We start from the raw sequence: 23,855 nt of genomic DNA, 5'->3' as shown, positions 1-23,855 counted from the left end.
TTTAATTATGGTACATTTTTTAAAAAGCCATATGGGGGAGTTACTTTCAGAGAACAGCATTGGAGACATTCCAAATTCTTGCAAAGTTCAGAAATTTGTAAGTTGGCAGTCCTAAACAAAGGTTTAATTTGAGGCATACTTACCATCCAGTAAATTTAACACACATGCAACTTACAAGATTCGCAGTCCTACTTTAATTCTACTTTTAATTTGCTTTCTGGTCCAGGCATTAGTTTTGCTTATATTTCTCTCTATTGTCTTATGATGAGAAATAGGAAATCAACGATATTTAATCTGCTAAAGCACCCACTAGTCTTGAAAATCTTGTTTGTCTATCTTTACTGTCCTGGGTATTATTAAACAGTTGCTGGTCTTTTAACATCTAACCTAGGCCTAAAGTCAATCTATTGTTGGTCTGCCTAGTTTGCCTTTTTTATGCCTCATCTTTGCTATACTTTTCTTTAAAGCATTAATTCCATAAATTTCTCCGGCAAATTTATATAGAGTATACTTGACCTATAATAATTGTGTCAAACTAAAACTCAACTAGTAATTCTTTGAATGCCTCACAATAATTTTCTTGGTTTTCCCCTTTAAAACTTGAACAGTCTCTCTTTAGCCTTCTGGTATAGTTCTCCTGACATTTAAGGGGTGAGTCACTTATTTTCAATATTAGTCTCAATATTAATATTATAATTCTTCACAGTTTTTTCGATGTGGAGTTCCTCTGGGGATGCCATGACTCTTTGAGATCTTATCCACCACTCTCTGTTTGATTTCTTTGAACTCCAGGCACCTTTTCCTATTTAACAAAATAAGTATCTTCTCATTTTCTAATACATTTAGAACAACCAGACCTGAAAATTTCACCTCTTTTCTTTTATACCTTTTAACCTTATCCTTAAGAATGTATTTACCATTCTTAGCTCTCCAGCCTAGGTATTAACCTAAAAGCTTCTTGGTCAGGATGGCCAATTAAAGCCAACCACACAGGCCAGAATGATGACTCATGCCTGTAATCCCAGCACTTCCGGAGCCTGAGGTGGGAGAATTGCTCAAGCCCAGCAGTTTGAGACCTAGCCTGGGCAACAGAGTGAGACTCCATTTCTCCAAAAAATAAAAATACGTTAGGCAGGCATGATAGCATGTACATGTAACCTAGCTACTCCTAAGGCTGAGACAGGAAGATTGCTTGAGCTCATGAATTTGAGATTACAGTGAGCTACAATAACACTGTATGGAGTGATAGAAGGTCCCATAAGACTTAAAACTTACATGGCCTGGTCCCCCCCAAAACTCTGGCTTCTGAATGAGGTTCAACTCACCAAATTGTACTTAGTTTGGGGTATTTTTGGGCACAATAAATAGAAACTCTCTTCTTTGCCTAAGTTCAGAACTTGTTGAATAACAAAATAGTCAATTGGAAATCAAACTGTCAGTCATATTTTCAATAAAACTGGTAGAACATGGCTTAGTAAATGGTTAAAAAAAAAAAGGCACAATTGGAATCCCCAAATGGTTAAATTTACCTGACAGTCACAGACTTTCAAACTGCACAGGTATAAGCCCCACGTCACATTAAAAATAACATTTATGCTATTATAATTTGATAAGTATGTTACTTTGGAATAAAGAACTATGAGCCTACAAGGGAATTAATAAAATTAAATGGCATCAATGTTCTTGCTTAAGAAAAATTTTTGAATCATCAGTGTTAATTATATTTTTATTATATATCTTATTAAATTTCTTACTTTTTCTCCCCTGGAATATATTTAGCTGCCGGTTTCACATGTCAGCATCTATAGAAATGTGATGATGGTCAAGCAGCAAACTCCTTGAGTCATTAGAGACCTGAAAATATATTTTACACCCAACATCAGTTGATAATTTCCCAAAGTGTAGAACTATTGGTCAAAAATAATTTGCTCTCAGAATTTTGAAGTTACGGCTCTTCTTGTTTCTAGATATGGCTAATGATCAATTGATTGTCATTCTTTTGTATATAGCATGTGGGATTTCTTTTCCTCCCTCTGTCTCTCTCTTTCTCTAAGAGTTTTATTTATGTATTTATGTATTTATTTTTTTATTTTTGATTCATCTTTTGTGTTCAGAAATCCCTAAGTATGTGTCTATTCAAATATTTTGTTTCATTTTTCTACTTTAAATTGTCAATCTAAAGACTTGTCAGACTGGACTATCTGATGCCTGTTACCCTAGAGGATTCACATTTCTACACTCAACTTTGATTCCAAGAAGCTTAGTTTTATAGAGACTTCTGGGATTAAGGATGAGGATGTCTGTTTCAATAATAACTCACCTGTCTAATTCTCAAGACAATCTTGAATAGGCAGTGGACATATTAAAATTGACAGAATATCCACTGAATTTATCTCCAGAATATAAATGATGAAGTATTTAGCTTAAATCCTTATCTTCTAACATTTTTCTCTTGCCTCTTAACACCATATATATATATATATATATATATATATATATATATATTTTTTTTTTTTTAGAAAAGCACATATCCATGCTGAAATCTCTATTTTGTAACCTAAGTGTAAAGGTACCATATGAATGTTAATATACTGACTAATACCATTTTCAATCTTTAGTTACAATATAGATAATATATGCTAGACTTTTCTATGCATTCTAAACGGAAAACACCAGGAAAATGGATTTCATATGTGAATTAATTTTTCAATGTCATTAAAATAAAATTAACATCCCGACTCAACTTTCAGCAGCATCCTCTCCCGAGAGGCAGTTTATCCTTGGAGCAAAGCAGCCACACTTAATCACTACCAATAAATCTTTGTGCTAGAATATCAAAGGTATAAAAGTGAAGCTCTAAAGATTTACTTAATTTATTCCCATCACAATCCTGAGAGTATCCTTCAGAGTGTAATCTTTAATGTGCTTTGAGACTATACTTCTAGTATTTGGTATTTGGCAGGTTCCGAGTGTACATATCTATAAGCAAAATAATTGTCATTAAAATATTTATATGAAAGGTATCACAGAAACTCCACAATGTTCTTTCACTTAACACATATTTCTTAACTGCTTATATACCAAATTAAACTTATAAATGATCTGTATTCCAGAACTTAATTTGTAAGATGTGTTATAAGCTCTGAGTACATTTCCCCATCTAAGAATTTTATATACACAGAAAGTAAAAGTCTGTGCTTCTCCCACAAAAATTTGTTTTTGTTTTAAATTGCAGGCATGCAATAGAAACTGTGTCTGAGTAGATAAAGCAAAAAGAAGGATTCACTTGCATGGTATTAGATTATCTCACAGATTCCAGAAACAATACAGCCAAGATATTGCCAAAAGTTTGACAATAAGATATGATGAAAGATTTCCCCAGCCTTGTCAAGAACACATATATTCTCCTTTATTCCATTCCAAAAATAAAGTCCTTAGATAAAGTCCTTTTATAGCCTACTTTGGATCTTTTTTTTTTTTTTTTTACTTTAGACGAGGGTTTATTTAGTACAGACACTATTACTAGGGGAAAATTCCTGGGCAACTGACTCAATGAATATAATAACATATAACATTTTACAACCTAAATCCAATGCTTTAAAAATTTCTCTGGGAAAATGTGTTCCAGTTTCCTACTTGGAACTTCAGAAGCATGTCTCTCTATTTTCACTAAAAAAGAGCTGCTGTTGCTTTGCCATATGATCTTGCATAGCCCTGTCTCACTTCAACCAAGGACAATTATACAAATTTCCTGAACCTAAATAATAATAATGAGAATATTCAGGGAATAAGAGTCAAAATGAACTGAAATTTGTTAGGAAAAAGAAAGATAAGGAAAACCAAAGTGCTCTCTTTTAGATATATTTAGATATATTTGATCTATTTGGAAGAAGGGAAAATAGCACATAAAAGTATAAATTTGCTGTTTTGAGCCAACAATGTTAATATATTACAGATTGAATAGAACAGAAGCCCAGTGTTGGCACCATAATTTCTGCCAGGAGAAATATTTTTGACCTGGAAAGAGTGAAATAAAAATTAGTCAATGAAAATTAAACTCAAGGCAATTATATATATTAGAAGATAATGTCATTTTCTAAATAAATTTGTATCATTTATCTTAATTGATGTAATTTCTGGATTAATATTAATAGAACATGAAAGTGATAATTTTTCACTCATTTGCTTGGTGTGTGTGTCCCAAGAAATGGTTTAAATTACTGATACTTGAATTTTGTAGTTCCATTCTTCAAAGAGCTTTTAGAGAGATGGACATGAAAACTAATTATTGCATTCAAGTATTTCAGGTTTTATAATCACTTTTTTAAGTCTTTGAAGATGATGAGAAAAGTCCCAAAAGCTTAAAGGCACCCTAATGTTCTTATTTACGAGATATTCTCCCAGTTAAAGACAGATAATTAAAGAGGTTTCACAAATGAATTGACAATAACTAAGTAAAACAGAAGGTGTTTTCTGTTTTACAGTGAAAAGAAATCACTTTCACATGATTTAAATCAGAGCATCAGATTTTGTCAAAGTACGAAGCTAGAAGGCATAGCTCAGTTTTTAGATAAAGAATATGCTTAAGGAAGATCTTTACAGAGGCATTCAAATCTGACAAGATGAAATTTTATAGGGGAATTTTTATAATCCTGAAGCCAACTTCAGTACTATACATACTTAACTGTAGCTCCTAAGAAAAAAAGTTTCTGCAAGGTAGGCAAATAAGCAATGCCTGACAAATAATTTAATGTTTTTAATGTTTATAAAAGCAGTAACAGGGTCAAAATTGTGTGCACTTACCAGATTGTAGCTGGGTATTGTGTTCATTTCTGGGAAATATATCTAAAGTGGATGTATTAAAACCAGCATATGTTCAGAGGAACATGACCATACCAGTGAGATGACACAAAGCCATTTCTTCAAAAGCTTGTATGCAGAACAAAGATATAGATGCTGCTAAGAGATTGAACAACCAAACGTGTTCTTTATGGCCTAGTGATAAGACCATAGGCCAGAAGTCAGGGGTTACTGCAGATAAACTGAGCTGACTCTAAGTGAGAATTATTAGCAACAGATGTAGAAAGAAAGAATTGACCACCTGGAAAGGGAGTTGTTCACCATAATTATGTCTAATATAGAACTGCCAGGTATAAGTACATAATAGAATTATTGCATGGAAGATTCAACTTTTGGCTAAGAGTTTGAACTACATGCTTTGTAAATTTTCCCTGCTCTGAGATTATGTGATTCTCTGTAAAGTTCAGAAGAGAACTAAACAGAGGAGAATCTTCGAATTTTTAACATATAGACTCTGGCATATTATAAATATTTGAAATACATTTCCCAAATAATTGAATGCATAAATAGAAGCTGGATAAGGAAAGAACTCTAGGATAAAGAAGAAAACCTGAAACAATGTAATCGGGGTTAGGGCAGTGATTTCTACCCACATGACCAAACCTGAAACCTGGTCTTCCTCTTTGCCCCTGTTCTTACTTGTCCTAATTCTTCCTCTCTGCACATCCATGCACTATTTCCAAACACAGTCAATTGCATTTTTTTGATCTTCCAAATCTGTTGATTTTCATCTTTCCAGCTCAGGCCATCATACTACAATAGTCTTTCTACTTCTAGTCTTGCCTTCTATAATCCATTCTTCATGCTTCAGCTACAGAGACCTATATAAATCTTATTTCTGAGCTCCCTAAAACCCCTCAATCAGTCCCTCACAGCCCTAGGATTAATTTCAAATAGCTTTATGTAGTCCGTAAATCCCTACATTATCTGCTTCCTATGTATCACCAGCTTTCTCTCTCTTGCTTCCCATCTTGCACTTCAAGGTCTTGATATATGTTGTATCTATTTTATTGTTTCTGATTACTCTTATCTCCTTGTGTGCATATATTCTGCTCTATTTTTCCTCATCCTTTGCATGATAATGACAATATCTATTTTATATGTAATGTCTATATAATAAAGTTGTAATTTGCTAGGCAATGCACTGTCCTCTGCATTTAGCATGCATTATCTCTTGTATTTTTCACAAAGCCTTCAATGTAAAAACTGCTATTTTTTTTATGCATGAAGAAACATAGCTTTCCAGGTACTGTGATATACAAAAATGTAGATCTCCAGAGCCCAGTTTTCTCTGAATTATTTAGGATCTAAGAATAGAGCCACGATTTAAAGAATATGCCGTCCAATTTCAACTGCACCTGGAATGTCCTATATAACTTTTAATGACCTATGTAGGGAGTGAATGAAAAAGATCCCAGTCTCTTTATACTCTGGAAAGAGTAGCATATTCCTTTCTTCTAGAGAATAATCAGTTTCTTATCTGCTCCTACCCTAGCCTTCAAAATGAGCAACAAATGTATTCAAACCAAATATATTTTTAAAGAGTAGGGATGGGGGGATTTCAAAACATAAAATGTAGCTGTTTTATAAGATTGTCTTTTTCTGATATAATTAGCCACACATAATGATCCAATGTTTGATATAATAATATATAATAGTAGTAATGTTTCTTAATAAATAAGCCATGTAAGAAATTTAAATGTGTGCTTGAATCAACCTAAATTATTCATTCCAGTAAAACTTACAAGAGAGTGTCTTAATAGCAAGAATAATTATGGCTTTTTAAATGAAAAAAATACATTAAAGTACATTTAAACATAATGCTGACATATTAATCTAGAATTTTTCACATTTATTCCTACAAATATAAAATCCCACATAAACTTTGTATAGTATTTTTATAAGATCTTTGGAGATTTAGTTTCTTCCCATAGTTACTTCAAATTAGCCATTCATGAAGCAAACATCTCTTGTTTCCACATTTCTAAGAAGGGTAGTAATTTTATATAGTCTCCTGCCAGGATTTTACAGAAAAAAAGTTCAATGCAAAAAGACTTCCATTAAAAAAAAAATGTGCGTGTGCATTAAGTATATTTTTGTACACCCATACACAAACATAAATTCCTTAGTTTAAATTCTCCATAATCAAAATTTTAAGTTGAGCCTTAACAACTGTATTAGGTTTGCAAAGCAAATGAATAAAAATTATTAGAGGAATAAATACTTCTTAATCTTTTTTAAGTAATCTCAAATATTTTAGTTATTCGAAGTCAATATTAACTTTAAAAAAGCTATTTTTAGTGTGAGAATGAACCACACTAAACTTCTGAACCATTTCTTTCATTTATAAGAATCACTAGAAACATGGGTAACTGTTTACCTTTAAACGTCCCATTGTCTGTCTTTAAGCAGGAATTTTAAGCAAATCCTGACATCACCCTGGTACCCTCTGATATCCATATAGATCACCCATTGGCAAACTAACCTTTTGGTTTTACAACATTTTGCTTTCAATGTTGTTCCCCACCCCAAGTCAGACATTCTCCATGGCCCTACTCTGAATCTTGTCATCATCACAAATCATGCTGCTTTAAGACTTACCAATTCAAGCATATTATTTTGTGCTACTCATGGTCTTCCGACTTTTCGTCTTGCTTTATGAACTTCTGCTATCATCTTTATTTAAGCTCTATCATTTCCCAGTATATTATCCCCTTTCTGTTTTATCTTCTCCTCTTGTTTAGCTTAGATCATGTCCATAATTTCAACCCCCTCAAAATTTTTTTTTAATTTCTTCAATCCATTTTCATTTGGTCACATCTACATATAACAACTGCACCCACCAATGAATTTTCTTTCTCCCTGTGTACATTTCATAACATCTGTGCTGTTGGAGAAAATTACAACAGGGAAATTAGAAATAGTTTCATTGTGAAATTCAACACTGCCCAGTAAACCCAAGAGTTTTCTTTGACCAGTGTTCATTCTACTCTCTGCAACTCTGGTTAGAAACCTCCACTCTCCACAAACTTGCATCTTCTGCTGATGAGTTTATTACATTCTAGCTTAGTGGGGGGGCAGGGGAAGAGATGTGAGACAGAGAGAGATGAGAGACAGAGACAGAGAGACAGAGAGAGAAAACATCCTGAATTCCTTGATGCCAAATACATGCTAACGGTTGCCCAGTCTGTCTTATTACAGAAAACTAGGCTACTCTTTTCTTACTCAGATCATCTTTCCATTTTCAGTCATTTTGTGCTGAATTCCCCCTTTGCTCTCAACTCCTGCACCTGTCTTTTTTTTCCCATCAACATTTAAATATTCTCAACTTTCACCTATTAAAAAAAGTCTTTCTTCATTTCACTTTTCCATTTCCGTTACCAGCCATTCACTACTCAATTTGATGTAACTGATTTAAAAATATTTCTGAATCACCAACTTGAACCTTACAAAGCAAGAGTCAATTATATTCCAAATATAAAACTCTTCTAATGAATTGTTTCTTATTTGAAATTTTAAATCTGAAATTAACTAATTTATAACAGGAGAAGGTCCATTCATTTTGTAGGATATCTGGAACATTAAGGTGAGGAAACTGAAAAGTTGAAGGCCCTCATTTTGAGATATAAGACATATATTTGCTGGAAATTTCTTCTTCTCCCGTCTGGATATATGCTAATGTTGCCAAGGAAAACAATGTCAATAAGTGGATCTGATCTCATTCATTAGATGGTAACATAACCTATTCTTTTTCGTGTCAAATTGCCTATGACTCATAGTCATGTTTAACTGAAGAGTATTTATTCTTGACAGAATCTCTCTTACTGTTAACATAGTGACATTTCTGAAATGGAGAGAGAAATAATGAGGCTAGGTGTTATTGTAAATGAATGTCTGTAGGAAAGAATGTATCAATATTTATAATAAGAAAAATTGATACAGAAAAAACTTCTTTGCAAATATATATTACCTCCTATACGAAGTTTATAATATATTAGCACAAAAGATGGGCCATTTATAACTATAGATTTTTGTCTTTTGCAGAACATATTTGTTTGAAAGTCATAAGGTGAAGTTCTTAATAATCTAAAATGAGATAACTGCTCGAAATTGTTCTTTATTTACTATAGAAGAGAAGAAACTTCATAAAACTAATCAATTTATACAAATTGATAAAAATATTATAAATTTGTGCAATACTTTTTGAGCAGTATCTTTTAAATTTATGCTTTGTTATTTTCATATTTTCTATTTTAAGGTATTTATACTGTTTAAGTTTCCTATTTTAAAAAATGATCAAGGAAGATCTGAGCAATATTAATGTTTCACTACCTGAACATTTAATCAACTTGTTTTATAGGAAAGTGATTCCTAGGTAGCTAGTAGGCTAAGAAAGGTTGTGTTGTCCATGGTGATAACTAGTCCCAAATGCTTTCGGCAATTTTCCTGGAAAGCTCAGAAGCTGCCTATTTTTTCAGAGCTCAACAGGTATGTTAACAAGAAAACCATTTTAAACATCTAAAAACTATCTCCTTTTGGTCTTAATTTCATTTCTCTGGGGTGTATGATGTGAAAAATATAAATTTCTTGGGACCCTGTAATATCAGTTTTTATGAACATTTATGTTTTTGTTTATGTGAAAATTTAAGGAGCTTGCCACAGATGTTGTGAAGTTAAGGCCAAAATTATGCATTTTTTTTCCAAAGTGCCAATTTAATAAAAAGTACACGGTTTCTCTGAATGAATGCCTTTAGAGGAGGCACGTGCAGGGTGTTCCATTGCATATCAGTTTTTTCTTTATAATAATTGTGCAATAAAAAGTAAGATGCTGTAACTTGCCTAATTTCTGAACAGGAATTTCTGCTTTCTATGTTGTTATATTGAATATATTTTATGAGTTGTAGTAATAATTTTATTTTTAATAATTTGGCTACTATGCTTGTAATATAATTTTAATACAATCTTCTCATGGATTTTTGTTGAATTACTTAACTTCCCTATTTTCTCAATGCCTCTACTACATCCAGGGAGCAAGTAGGTCCTTCAAAAGCTATATATGTATCAATGTTGTTTTAGTGTTGATTTCTGGTAATATTGGTGAACCAATATAATTTATGGTCTTTCTCCAAAAAAACCAACATTTATAAACACCTATTCAAATAATTAAGTATTTCTACTACTGAAAGAGACAAAATTGGCACAAACTTGATGCTTATTTTGCCAATCAAATAGAGGAAGAATTAATGTGGCCAGGGAAGAAGAGTAATAGCACCCTTTTATACTTTCTCATGTTCTGATTAGTAGCCACACATATTTACCAAAATAATAATTATTATTGCATTGGGTGGAATAATAAAATTATGGATCTTGAATGGACTGTATACATTTCTATTGCCAGGGATTATGTTGAAGGAAACTGAAGATCAGAATCTGCTAATGATTTTGACCAAATTGTGTATGAGAACCAGAATCCAGATTTTCAGATCCTCAAACTAGGAAGGACTTTCTTCACTTTAGGTTGCTGCCTCTTCAAATGTCTGCTGTTCTTTTTTTGGGGCCTTAGCAGTAGGCTTATAAAGCTATATGAAAATCAAAGTGCCGATTAATAAGTTGTTATTTTTACTGGTAAAGTAACATGGAAGTGGCCTGAGGTAAAGAATGTCCTTACCAAGGTTCCTTGATTTCCTCCTGGGATGTACTCGAGGCTGGGAAAATGTGGTCATGCATGTTTCAGAGTGGCTCATACTCAAGACATAGACTTATTGGTCAACTATTATAACTTCCCTCAGCCTGACTATGCTTTTGGACGCAGTGAGTATGTGTGTCATGATGAAATACAAAATGGCACCATGTCTTTCTCATACCTGAGCTTTCTCACATCTGAAATAATGCTCTTGTTTTATTCCATGGTTTTCTTTAGATTGAACTGTATCCATTAACATTTGTGTGCTTTTCTTTTCCATCCGTCCTTCTCCATCTCATGAAAAGCACATCTGGGTAAGTTGAATCACAATGGCTCCTGAAAATTTTTTTTTTTAGCACCCCCTTTTTTTTTTTTTTTTTCAAAGTATTACTCTTTTGAGTTGTAACACAAGCTGCACTGCCTCTGACCTGAAATGAAAATCGTGTAGTGTATTTATTTCCACACAGCAAAAGGAATCATTAATTCAGAGAAATGTTCACATTTAAATTAACTTTGTGAGTGTGCGGGCACTTGTATTTCTTCAGTTTTATTATACATTTGTCAAAGGACATTCTAGACTGCCTTTCCCCTAGTTTTCAAGTGTTTCCCTAAGGGGTCAATGTGGCAAGCAGCCAGGCTGAAATCATATTTTCAGACTACTCAGGTACTACCGATTGTGCTGCCTGTCTGAATTGCCTGTACCTTTCTTAGTGCTCCACCTGTGTTATGTTCAAGAGACAAACGTATTTATCAACTAGTAGAACTGTACATATCTAAAAAGGGTTAAATTTTATTCTTCCCTGCAGAGCTTTTGCCTCTAGAGAGCCCAGAGTAATCCTTGGTTTTGGTTGAATGTGTGTTGTTCCCATTGTTTCCTGTACTACTGGTTGATTTTTAAAGCTTTAAAAATTCGAATTGCTCAGATAGTGGCTTCAAATTTTAAATCCTTCTCTTTGAGTTAAAATTAGAGTATTTATTCCTAACACAAATTTGGCTTCAAAGTTAAAAAGTAAAATTAAATATGCATAATATTTACATTGGTGCAGACTACAGCATTGGTAACATGGTGAGCTCATTAAAACACTTTGGACTGAGAAGAAGGTATTACTTTTAAATTTAAAGCAGTGTTATTTTTTTATTCAGCAAAATCACTACAGTGAGATGCAATTATCCAAGAAACTATGGAAAGTCTTCCTAGTTGGCTATATAAATATTTTGTATGACAATACAAATCCATGTACTTTGTAATATTACTTGTTAACTAGTAAGGTTTTATTAGTTTTAATGTAACACTGTTATAGTAGCCACTACCAAAATGATTTAGTGATACAGTATTTGCTTCAGTTAGGATACATTACCATATTAAAAAATTAAGGAAAGCTCTAGTAAAGTGTTCTTAAAAATTCAAGACAGGCTGTGGTTAGAGTACTAGTCAACCATGTTGGCCAAATGAATGTTGTTAGCTTGCTCTTTTGGAAAATAACAAATATTCTAGACATTGGATTTTAAAGCATAGTTTTTATGTCATCATATAAATTTGGTCTTCTGTTTTCTAAAGATTTTTAATTTTTATGAGGAAAATAATTTCAAGAAATAAAACCTAATTCCCCCCATTCCTTGTTGAGTGAAATATTGAAAAACAATGAATGAGTAATGCATTTTTATTAATGGACTGTAAGAAACTAATATAATTGTCCTCATTCTAAAATTCAGTTTCTTATTGTCTTGCACATGCTACTCAGACTTAAACATTTTAAGTCCTCGAAATTATTTCCCCAGTACAATCACTGAAAGAGCGCTTAGGAGAATATATCAGGGAAACTAGTACAACATAGTGAAGATGACATAGGAAGATATGAGGAGAAAAGAACACTGAATTAGGAATCAGAAGATAGAGTTTAAGTTCCATCTCCCCACTTATTTGCTACATGCCCCTGAGTTACAGACATATACTTTGTACTTACCAATATTATTATCTACTTGTCCCCCACAACAGTATGAGAGAATTTGTGTAACTTCAGAAGCATAGACATTAAAAACTTCCAAACTAAGTAAAACAGGGCTTAAAATTAGATGAAACACTAGAGCAATCTAATGTAAGTGGTATCCATATAAACCTGAAAAATTACAATGTTCTCCATTAGGTTCCCAGTTACTATTAGGAAGTGACTGGAAAGTACCAACTATGGCATCTTGCAAAAGTGAAATTGTTAAATGGGGAGTGATGCAAGCCCCTCTCATTTTCAATAACAGCATAAGTAATTGTACTGTTCAATCACATTTGTGTATATATGTGTGTGTGTCGGGGGTATTTATACCTTTTGACTGGTTTTGAAAATAATTAAATTCAAAACAAAGTAAGAAAGGAGATTATGTAAATCGAAACTCAATTCACAAATACATTCCATGAGACTATGCCCTGTATTTCAGAGAAGCTGGAAGATAAAAGGTTTAAATATAAATTAATTTTGGTTTCAATGTAATGAAATTATTTGCAATCTAAACAGCCTAGCATGTGTTACTGGAATCTAAATAAAACACTACTTAAATGTGTCATGGTGTTTCATACATTTTCACTAAATGTGAAAATATGCAGTAATAGGATACACAGGCACACACACTTGCACATACACAAAATCACAGTATGCTGTGCTTTCAAATCAACTCAATTTTAATGTTGAATTTGAAACTCTTAATTTTAGGAAGCTAAATATCTATGTTTAGGTAATCAATCATCTGAAGCAGCTGATTGGGATTTGTAACATATTTCTGTTTAGAATAATTATGTTAACTAAGATATATATTTTCAGCTTGCAGATGTTAAAAAAATAATTGGGTTGACACCATACTTTGTTCACATTTGCTGACCAGAATTTCAACTAGCTTCTCAAATATGTAGTTTTAGTTTTCACAGAATTAATCAGGTATGGATTCTTGAATAATAAGCCCATTGTTTGATTGAAATTTGAGGACGTTACATCCTATTTACCCTCTTTAAAGCTGAATTTTAGTGGAACAATATTCATTTTACAATTAATAATAGTGTGAAGTCTGTATATGTTTCCTGCTTGTATTATGTTGTGTAAGGAAGATTTATTTTCTGTGCTGCAATGTTAAGTATATTACATTGTCACATTATTTGACTTATATTTTATTCTTCATTCTTATCAAGCCACATATTTATTTATTTCAGTTTTATCAATAAGTACTTGTTATGTGTCATAGTAAATCAATAGCTCTGAAGGTAAAGTTTTCAACTAGATAATTATTTTGCATGGTGATTACAAAATCAATTGATATGAAATGAATGGCAACAATTCCAACTTTTCTATCTCATTTATTTAAACTAGGCTAACTTTTCTCTGGCCAAGATGTACAAACTGATATTACTAGGGAATAATAAGAAAAGAAAAGCCACAGTTTGTTTTTTATAGTGCTGAGGATTGAAATGTGTGACAAGAAGGTAAAGACCTTGTATATTAACAAGGAAGTCAAATAAATGCATACAGCTTCTAAAAATAAATGAACCATAGGGAAAGAAAGAAAAGCAGAGGACCATTATTCTATTTTACACTTAGAATGAGGAGGGCACTATTATCCTCATTTTCGAGTTATGAAAAATTTCAGAAATGTTAATTGACTAAGAGATAGTATGGGGATTAAAAGAGCCGACTCTGTGGACAGGTTATTGGAGTTCAAATTCTGATTCTGCAACTTGATGATTCCATGACTCCAAGTGGCCTCTGTTCTTCAGTGTACTCATATGCAAATGTGTGTCAATATGGATCTTATTGGATTATTGTGAAAATTAAATTAGTTAATACAAAATACTTAGGATTGGTAGTAAGTGATAAATGATCATTAGTTATTGTTTTGTGTGATCCAAGGCCTAATTTGTCTACATCCAGAACCTTTGCTCTTTCAGACCACAATATTACATCTCATAAGAATAAAGTGGTTCAGCTGAACAGGAGAGTACATTAGATGCATCTCAATTACACCACTTACTCTATTAAATTGTAATACAATTTCTTTAATTGTATTTATATTAAGTTTCCAATTTTAAGTGAAAGTACAATAAGTAAAAGTATAATAGATACAACTTATGGTATTTGCATAGAAGAGAGAGTCAATTATGTTTAGGAGAGGGCTTAGACTCTTTACAGAAAAAATAAAGCATGAGTTGTAGCTGAAGGATAAGTTTGAATTGTTACAGTGATATGAAGTAAGATGCTTTCGGCAGAAGAAAAGAGCACATAGCAAGTCATGGAGGGGCAAAATAGAATGAGGTATTTGGGAACAGCAAATATTTCAGTAATGGTTGAGCAGAAAAAGCCAAGGAGATAGTCAGATCATGAAGGGTCTTTTTATAAGATATTTGGCCTTTATTTTGGGGACAGTGGGGAAGCTTTTAATCAGGCAAGTCTTGCAAAATAATTTGTGTTTAGGAAGGTCTCACTGGAGGTTGGAAGGGAAAAGGTACCAAATGAGTGATAGAGAGACTCTGGGAGCCCATCACCATCATCGTCAAATGATGAGGGCTTAAACAAAAGCTTTGGCAGCACTCAGTCAGTATACAAAATGTCTTTCTGAATGTTAGATATGACATTTTAATCTTTTTCTGCAGCCAACCTGGGTAACTGTGATGCAGAATGCTTATTCCTTTTTAAGATGCAATGAACAGTTGGAAGTTATGAAAATATCGAATACTTAAAAATTACTCTATAATCAAGGATCCTAGGTGATTGTCAATATTGTGAAGTTTTTTGGATTACAATGTAGCAGTCATTCCAAAGATGTTCTTGGCTAGAGCATACAAAGAAATGTGCATGGTACATTAAAAAAAAAAATCTCTCATTTCCAGGATTATAGGCTCTTGGGTTGGAGATGAGGCCCCAGACATGTGGTGGTACCCAATGATCTCTATGGCTGAGACTGACACTATAGGCTTACAGATTTTAAAGGAGAAAAGGATAATCGTAGATTGGGCTGATCACAAAATATTTTATATAAAAGGGAAGTCAGTAGTTAAGCAAACACAAGGCTGTTGATAGTTGAAAAAGAAGGAATCAACTTATCAGCTCTGGGAAATGATATTTGCAAAGGTAGAATTGGTAATGCACAAACTATTTGTGAAAGTACTTTTCAATTCTGGTTACAAAGAAAGGTGGTTAGGTAATCAAATCAAGATTAAACCAGGAATTTATTTGTAATGTAGATGGGGGATAATTCTTTAGACATTTGAAGAAGCACTGATGGGTTTTTAAAGGACAGTGCCATAATTATTGAAAGTAAAAGCTGACCAGGCACAGTGGCTCATGCCAGTAATGCCAGCACTTTGGGAAGCTGAGGCAGGCAGATCACTTAAGGCCAGGAGTTCTAGACCAGCCTGGCTAACATGGTGAACCTTCATCTCTATTAAAAATAAATATATTTAGCAGGGCACAATGGTGCATGCCTATAATCCCAGCTACTCAGGAGGCTGAAGCAGGAGAATCACTTGTACCTGGAAGGCAGAAGTTGCAGTGAGCCGAGATCATGCCACTGCACTGCAGCCTTGAAGACAGAGTGAGACTCTGCCTCAAAAAAAAAAAAAAAAAAGAAAAAAAGAAAAAAGCTCACATTTAACGACCATTGCTTTTGTGTGCAGCACTGTTGTAATCATATTATACATATTTTCTTATGAAACCTTCATAAAAACTCTATTAGGTGGGTACTACTATCAGCTTCATGTTCCACATGAGGAAAGTGAACCACAGCAAAATACAGTGACTTCTTATGGATGCATAGCCCAAAAGGACAGGCTAAGGAATCAAGCTAAAGCAATTTGATTTTAGGGAACACTTTCTCACCCTCTCTCCTATAAAGCCTGTCTTCCAGGCAGATTATTTTTAATGTCGTGCAAGAAGCCTGGAGAGAAGGGCCAATTCAAGGTTGAGAAAAAAGTGGTAGCAGTGACAGTAGAAAGTAAAGGAAGAGGCATTAGAAAGTATGAAGGGGAAAATGACAGGCATCGAATAAAAGGTAAATAAAATGGCCATCATGAGTGACAGAGAGGACAGTGCTATATGGTATTTAGACAGCCATACCACAAATTGGTAGTCCCAGAATAGCATCCTAAACTAAGTGGTCTGTGAATAAAGTCTCTTTGCATGGATAGGGATGAACCATCCACATGAGGAAGGGACATACCGTTCCCTATGGTTTGTGACTTTTTGAGGTAGCTAATGAATTTTATTTTTCAGAATTGCAAATATAAACACTAACAAATTCAAGTTTTACCATCCAATATAGTTGCCAATAGGTTAGCTATTTCTGGAAAGGATTGTCTAATAAGTAATTTGAAATACTCTTAAAATCATGATAGTGTTGATTATTTTATTTGCTATATAACCAAAGTAAGTGAAGGATGATAAAATCAGACCAGTATTTTTTAGAAGGTGGTATTCAGTCAGCCCTATTCTGCAAATTCCCCATAAAATTTAAGAAAAAAAACAGCATTTCTAAATGCAAATAAACTCATGACAACTATATATTTAAGAGTTTTCTCAGTTCGTTTCATATGTCAGACTTGATGTTGTCTTTCATCCATTCAAAGTTTTTAGGTAAAGGTTCAAAGCCACTATGTACTTAGTACAACGAGAGGTTTAAATGCCAGTGAAACATGGCTCATGCCTGCAGATTATAGTGTAGAGAAATTAAGGCTGTGTACATGCAACGAACTGCCTACCAAAGTCTTGCACATGATATGGGTGGCATCTTTCAAGGGATAGAGAAAATTGGAATGGTATGAATTGAGGAAAGGCCATTCCAAATGGAGAGAAAGTCAGTCGAACAAAAGAGTTAGGGTGCAAAGAATGGTGAGTATCCATTGTAGCTAGAGAGAAGAGATCTAATAGGTAAATCTGGAAATACAATATAGGGCAGATCAAGAATTACCTTGAAGGCCATTTTTTCAATAGTAAATTAAAATGCCTTATAGAAATTTGAATTATATTGTTAAGTTAATAAATGTTTATTTTAAAGAAGTTAATCTGATGGTAGCACATACAATGAATTGTTTTGGGAAAATAAGAAAAAATGTAGAATGGAAATTAGTATCTGTTGAATACCTATTGACTGGTAGGTGCTTTTATAAGTGTCATTTAGTTCTTATAAATAGAGATAAATTTATAATCATCTTCAAATATGAGAAAACTGAGTCTCAAAGAGATTAATTAAGTAGCCAAAAAACATATAGCTGGTAAGAAGTTAACTTGGCATGCATTCATTTATTCAGTTAAGCTTTACTGGATGTGTGCTGTGTGCCTGAATCCCCATTACAATAACCTCTCACCATTTCCACTGCCACAGCTCAGGGCCAAACAACCATTGTTTTCTACTTGAAAATTGCAACAACCTTCTAACTTGTATCCTTAGCTCACAATTCTGGCCTGACTCAAGTCTGTGCTGTACTCAACGGCCAGAATTATCTTTATAATATACCAATTATTTTATATTCTTGTGCTTTAACCCTCTGATGGCTTCTTAGTGCGTTTAGAATAAACTCCACTTCCTCTCCCAAGGCCCAATATGATCTTGCTTTTCTCTTGTCTGCCTCTCCAATTTCATCTTCCCCCACCCCCAACTCCCCGGTCCTTCAATTCACTCCAGTCACCCTGGCCTTTCTTGGCTTTTTTCAGTTGCTCAAACATTTAATTCCACTCCTTTGATAGGAATTTTATACTGTGTTTCTGCTTAAAACATAGTCCCACCATACCCCTACTGCCTGCCACTTTTCAATGTACATGTGTCTACTCAAATGTTGCCTTGTCACAGACATCTGTGTCCCCAGAACACTATACACATTGCCTGCTTTATTGCCTTTGTTTATTTTACCTTCCGTAGAGCACATATCAATGGTTCAACTTATTTTGTTTATTCATTTGTGTATGTGTTTATACAGATCTTTCCTCCTCACTGGAATGTATGGTCTTTGAGGTCAGAGATTCACTTGGCTTTATTCTTTGCCTGTTGAAGACAAACGTTGGCACATAGCAGATCTATAAAAATCAGATGACTGACCCCTTGATCAACTCAGACACAGAGCATGCAGAGTCTCTGCTCTCAAGCCCATGGAGTAGGGGAGCACAACTTGTGAACCAACAAATTCAATAAAACATAAAAGATACTATAGGGAAAAATGCTTAGTACAATGGGGCATATGTATAAAAAGTGGTAAATATTGCCTCCAGGGCAAGAGAAGGATGACTGTAGAAAGGAAGCATTTTTGCTGAATCATGAGAATCAAGACAAAGTGGGTGGGGAGATAAGGCAGAGAGGCATGTGATGGCCTGAAATTGCAAGAGACAGGTTCCAGAGCCCACTACTAATAAACCAATTAGACCACAACTACAATGGTTAAGGAGAGGCTTAAAACCTAAAAATGAAGATCCAGGCATTCCCATTTGGATTTAGTCATTTAAGCAAAGTTGTGGCTGCTTAATTAGTTTGGTTTAGAAGTTTGAAATCACAAGCCTGGCAAATGCTCTTGATTTATTTACATTTTTTTAGATCCTCTTGATCTTTTATGTAGAAATGCTTGAGTCTAGTCATTCTTGATTGCACACCCTTTGTTTGCTCCTGTCCTCAGTTCAGGCATGGCAAGTGCAGGATTCCCTCTGCACATTTAGATATGGGCTTGCAAATTATTCACAGATGTGAATGCTCACCACATGTTGGGCCTACTGAAATGTCACTTTCTAGTCACAGTAACTTGTTGACATCAATAATAGGAGATCCTGAGGCCTATGGAGGATATTAACAGAATGCTTTATTGTAGTGTTTCTTGAAAATGCACAATGATTCAGAAGTTGTACTGATTCAAAATAACTGACTCTTGCAATTAGTACTTTTCTTGTTTGTGTTTTGACACAGGTGATAACAACTCCATGCCTGACACTTCCTCTAAAAGGAAATACTGCTGATGTCCTCTAAAATCTATTCTGAATCTTAAAACTGAAATGCATGCCCCCAAATTTAGTGATGTACAAGTGATCCTTTGGTAAAAGATGGTCAAGTATTTGATTGTCTGAAATTTTTTTTAAAAACACAGTAAAATTATTCTTCAGGCCTACAGAGAAAGAGAGTAATTTTCAGAGTTAAGTTGGTACTGGGGTAGGTGATCACATTCTTTTTCTGGAAGAATTGTCTCTTGACCTTTAAAAAAGTTGAATTCTGGCTACAAAGAAAATCCATTACAGACTAAAACCCTTTCCATACATGGACAGGTTGAATGGAAAACACCAGTATATCCATAAGGCATGTTTGTGCCAAATCAGTTTGTCATTTAGGATTTCTTAAACAGTTCAGATCACTGTTTTTTCTGATAGTAACTCTAAAACTTGATGATAACAAGCATGCCCTTATATAATTAATGCTACACTTAATAATCTGTTAGTAACTCGTCATGTATTAAATTCAGTGATTTCCAACTATTATAGCATTGCCCACATTGCTTTATTTTTCTAGCATTGCTTCTCTCTCAAGCCAACATGCCCAGATATATGCCTCTTATAAATTTTTTATGGCACAGATTATTTTATAATTGAGAATAAAAATGAAGTATTGTTTTGGAAATGTCAATGCTTTTTTATGTAATTGATACTTGTCTCAGATTAAGGAAAAGCACACCTAGAGTTACTGTCATGTAGTACACAGTCCTGGTGTAAAACCCAGCCATCTCTCCCATCTGACCAGTTTCTCCCCAGTCTCAAGTATGTTAGCCCCAAGACAGATGCTACAGATTTAGCCTTAACAGTTGGAGTCCAAAGGATTTGAGCTCCCTTATCTCATTTTCTTAGAATACTATTATTTAAGTCATCCTGTTACTAGAATTTGTCATTTAAACAAAACAAAAGCAAATAAAATGTTGTCAGTGGCCAGATTGCTCAATATTTTCCCAAGCAATTGTATAATCAGTATTTCTGTTCATAGAATAGAACTATTTGAGCACATTGGGTTGCCTCTTAACCAAATTCTCACCAGGAATCCCAAACCAGATCAGACTCTTGACATCAGGTAGAATCAGTAATATTGTGAGAAAGTGGGAAATAAAAATCTCAAGGGAAGCTAGTATACAAGAAAAAAAAATTGCTTTTAAAACATAAAAAGTTGTACATGGTTGTAAGGTAAACTAGAGAAAGCTACTTGGACTACAAAAACAAAACATTATAGGACACAATTTACTGAAATAAGAAGTATCTAAATATAAACACTGATTGGCCTTTTGTTTAACATTTATTTAGTACCTCTTATGTGCCTGACCTTGTTCTAGAATTCAAATTCATCTCCGAACAGAATATATGAAAACACGAATCCTCCTTGAGTTTATATTCTATTGGCAGATGACAGAATAAAGGGTAAATAATATACTATGTTAGAAGAACAATACCTTGGCTGAAAATAAAACAAAAAATGGGGATAAGAAATTCCTGGTGGGGTTTTCAGGGAGTAGGGGAAGAGATGTTCAGAGAACACGTAATATTTGAGTAAAGATTTAAAGTAGCTGAGAACATTAGCCATGTGTAGATAGAGGGGAAGAGCATTCCAGATGAGCTGCAAAGATCCTGAGGCAGAAAAGAGGTCTGGGTTGTTTCCAAAGAACAGCAAGGGGACAGTGTTGCTGACTGAGGTGGGAGTTAGTCTGAGAGATGCAGGGGGTGGGGGGGAGTGGTGGGATAGATTGTAGCAGCTGCTTTAGCTTTTATTCCCAGTGAGACAGAAAGTGATTGGAGATTTCTGAGCAGAGAAATTACATGATCAGACTCAACAGGATCACTCTGGCCTTTCTAGTGGGATTTTTATTGGGGAACTAGTCAGAAGTTTCAAAATTAAAATGTTCTAATATTTAAAACTAGTTTTGTACAACTCATATAATTCATTTGTGAAAATGTATGTGCTTCCTAGGTTATTAGTGCATATTTACTTGCTTTTTTACTATGTGACGCAAAAACCAGTTGTAAATCTGTATTTGTTTCTTCCCTGTTAATGCCAGTAGCCTATGATATAACTAGAAGTGATCCTAGTGTTCCTTCCTCTATTGGATTTAATGTTACAACTCTTAAAATATGCTTTAGCTCTGTGAAGGCCTACCCTAAATTTTCTTCCACATATTTCATGTTAATTTCCATACGTTCCCTCATTAGTACTTATCCTGTTTGGAATGCCATCCCCACCTTTTTCCTGCCGTTCAAAGCCAGCTCCATTGCCACAATGCCTTCACAATGCCTTCAATGGCTATTAACCCCTTTTCCAAAATGACATACTTCAGAATGTACATCACCAAGTTTTCATTTTAGCAGCTGTTTGTATATTGTTGTATTTTCAGACAGTTTCTTCTGTTTGTTTTGTCCATCTAAGAGGGGATATCCTGGGAAACTGGACCCATATCTACTTTCCACACCAAGCATAAGTCTCAGCTCACAACAGGTGTTCAATTAAGTACCTAAAAGGTTTTTCTTTTTGGATCCTTCAATCCATTTCTATAAATATATCTGTCATAGTGAGACTATGCTATTTGAAAGTGGTTTTTAGTAAAGAAATGTCACAGGGAGATCTGAGGGAATGAGTGATGATACAGCATGCCAGGTGCGGAAGTGCCTCTACTTTTTAGATTCGGAGCACGGGTATCGCTGACCCCTTTCCCAGGTGCTAAATAGCTTACACGCAAAACTTAACACTGGTATCCTTCAAATCAAACAGCAGTAGATTTATGTCTCCTCAGCCACTATAACTTAAAATTTTTATTTTGTCCTTTTGTTTCTTTCGAATGCATTTTTGGTAGCATCTATTATAAACACAGAAAACCCTGTGTTAAAAGGCATTTTATTCATTATATATCTTAATGTATTAATATAGTCTACCTCAATAAGTGATGAATTGATTAATAGTAGAAAATAAATTATCCATTTGGGAGTTTGTAAATTATATTTATGAAATATTCCTATGCATGAAACATACACATTCAAAATAAAGCAATTATTATACCATGTTTTTATCATCTGTGTGTAAGACCACGGCATACTAAAGTAAACAGAATGTATTTTCCAGTATAGCCCTGGCCAAGTATATAGCAATTTGAGTTTCAATGAAAGCACATACCTATTATCTCAGCAATGAATCATCAAGGATTGGTATCGTAAGTGGATGTCAATTCTAAAAATCAGTTAGAGGGTCAGTGAAATTATAGATGCATTTTTCAGGGCTCTTTTTCATCTTTTTGTTATCAAAACAACCATTTATTGTTACTAAGGTATTGTAATTTCATTAAAACAATAGTGATTATAGATAAAAACAAGTATACCATTGAATTTAACATCCTACACTGCTTTCTAGTGTTAGAAATTAATTTACCTTGGGGGTTTCTTCAAATAAGATGTAGTTTTATAGTCTAGGCAAATAACTAACTCCTATGATAGACCCCTGGACCCACAGGGCATACTAAAATCAAGTACATCACTAGAATGTGACTAAAAGGACCAAATTTATCTTCTGCCTCTCTATATAAGCATTTTCTTTGCCATGGAGATAGTAAGGCAAAGAGAGCAGGACAGATGGATGGAGCCAAATTTAGAACCCATAATGCATGCTTGAATATGAACATCTGGGCCATTTTCTCATTAAAGAGATAAGGTATTTGCTGATACTATAATTCCAGTTCTTATTCCATTAGCACTAAATGTTCTAATTTTTATGAATAAATTTTGGGGAAAATTACTTTTCTATGTCAATACTTTATTCCTAATAAAATCAATGGGTGATTTGTGTGTGTTACTCAAAGAAAAAAGGAATTCCGTTATTCTGTATTATAGCATAAAAATCCTGTAAAGGATGATTGGTTATTTTAAAACATTTTCATTAAAAATAATCCAGCCATATTTTTCTATATACCTAATAATCTTTGTTATATACTTCAGGCATGAACTTCTTGAAGAAGCTCGGAGAAAGGGGTTACCTTTTGCCCAGTGGGATGGGCCGACTGTGGTTGCATGGCTAGAGGTAAGAAAATGAAACCAGAAGGTCTAAATCAATCACCACTAATTTGATAGTTCTTTTGTTTGTTTGTTTTGAAACAGGTAGAGACAAGTTTCTGAAATCACAATACTTCCTTAGTCTAGAATTGCTCATAAGGGACTATTTGCTTACTAGGGAATAAGTTTGGGATTTTACTCTGACACATTTTGTGATTATAGCAGAAGAAAGCATCCAGTAGGGTAAAAAGTGTTTCTAAATCACACCCTCTTCATTTCTAGAGCAGGAGAAGAAACCAGTT

The 23,855-nt window shown here is 33.9% G+C and overlaps 1 protein-coding gene across 26 annotated transcripts in view; it reads left to right on the top strand.

Annotated features, from left to right (window-relative positions):
- The window catches only part of PPFIA2 (PTPRF interacting protein alpha 2), a 485,005-nt gene that overhangs the window by 423,813 nt on the left and 37,337 nt on the right, over positions 1 to 23,855 (top strand). For 14 of the 26 annotated variants that reach the window (XM_032296751.1, XM_032296700.1, XM_032296654.1 and 11 more), the window contains 2 exons: positions 10,849 to 10,857; positions 23,500 to 23,581. In XM_032296751.1, the coding sequence (XP_032152642.1) occupies positions 10,849 to 10,857; positions 23,500 to 23,581 (91 nt within the window). The remainder of the gene's footprint in view (positions 1 to 10,848; positions 10,858 to 23,499; positions 23,582 to 23,855) is intronic. The other 12 variants (XM_032296787.1, XM_032296710.1, XM_032296670.1 and 9 more) reach the window with 1 other exon arrangement.

This window comes from Sapajus apella, unplaced genomic scaffold, assembly GCF_009761245.1.
Source record: "Sapajus apella isolate SASKATOON/1434 unplaced genomic scaffold, GSC_monkey_1.0 scaffold2, whole genome shotgun sequence".
Lineage (NCBI taxonomy): Eukaryota > Metazoa > Chordata > Mammalia > Primates > Cebidae > Sapajus > Sapajus apella.
The sequence above is the reverse complement of the archived record's forward strand: the minus strand, read 5'-3'. Positions and strand labels throughout refer to the sequence as shown.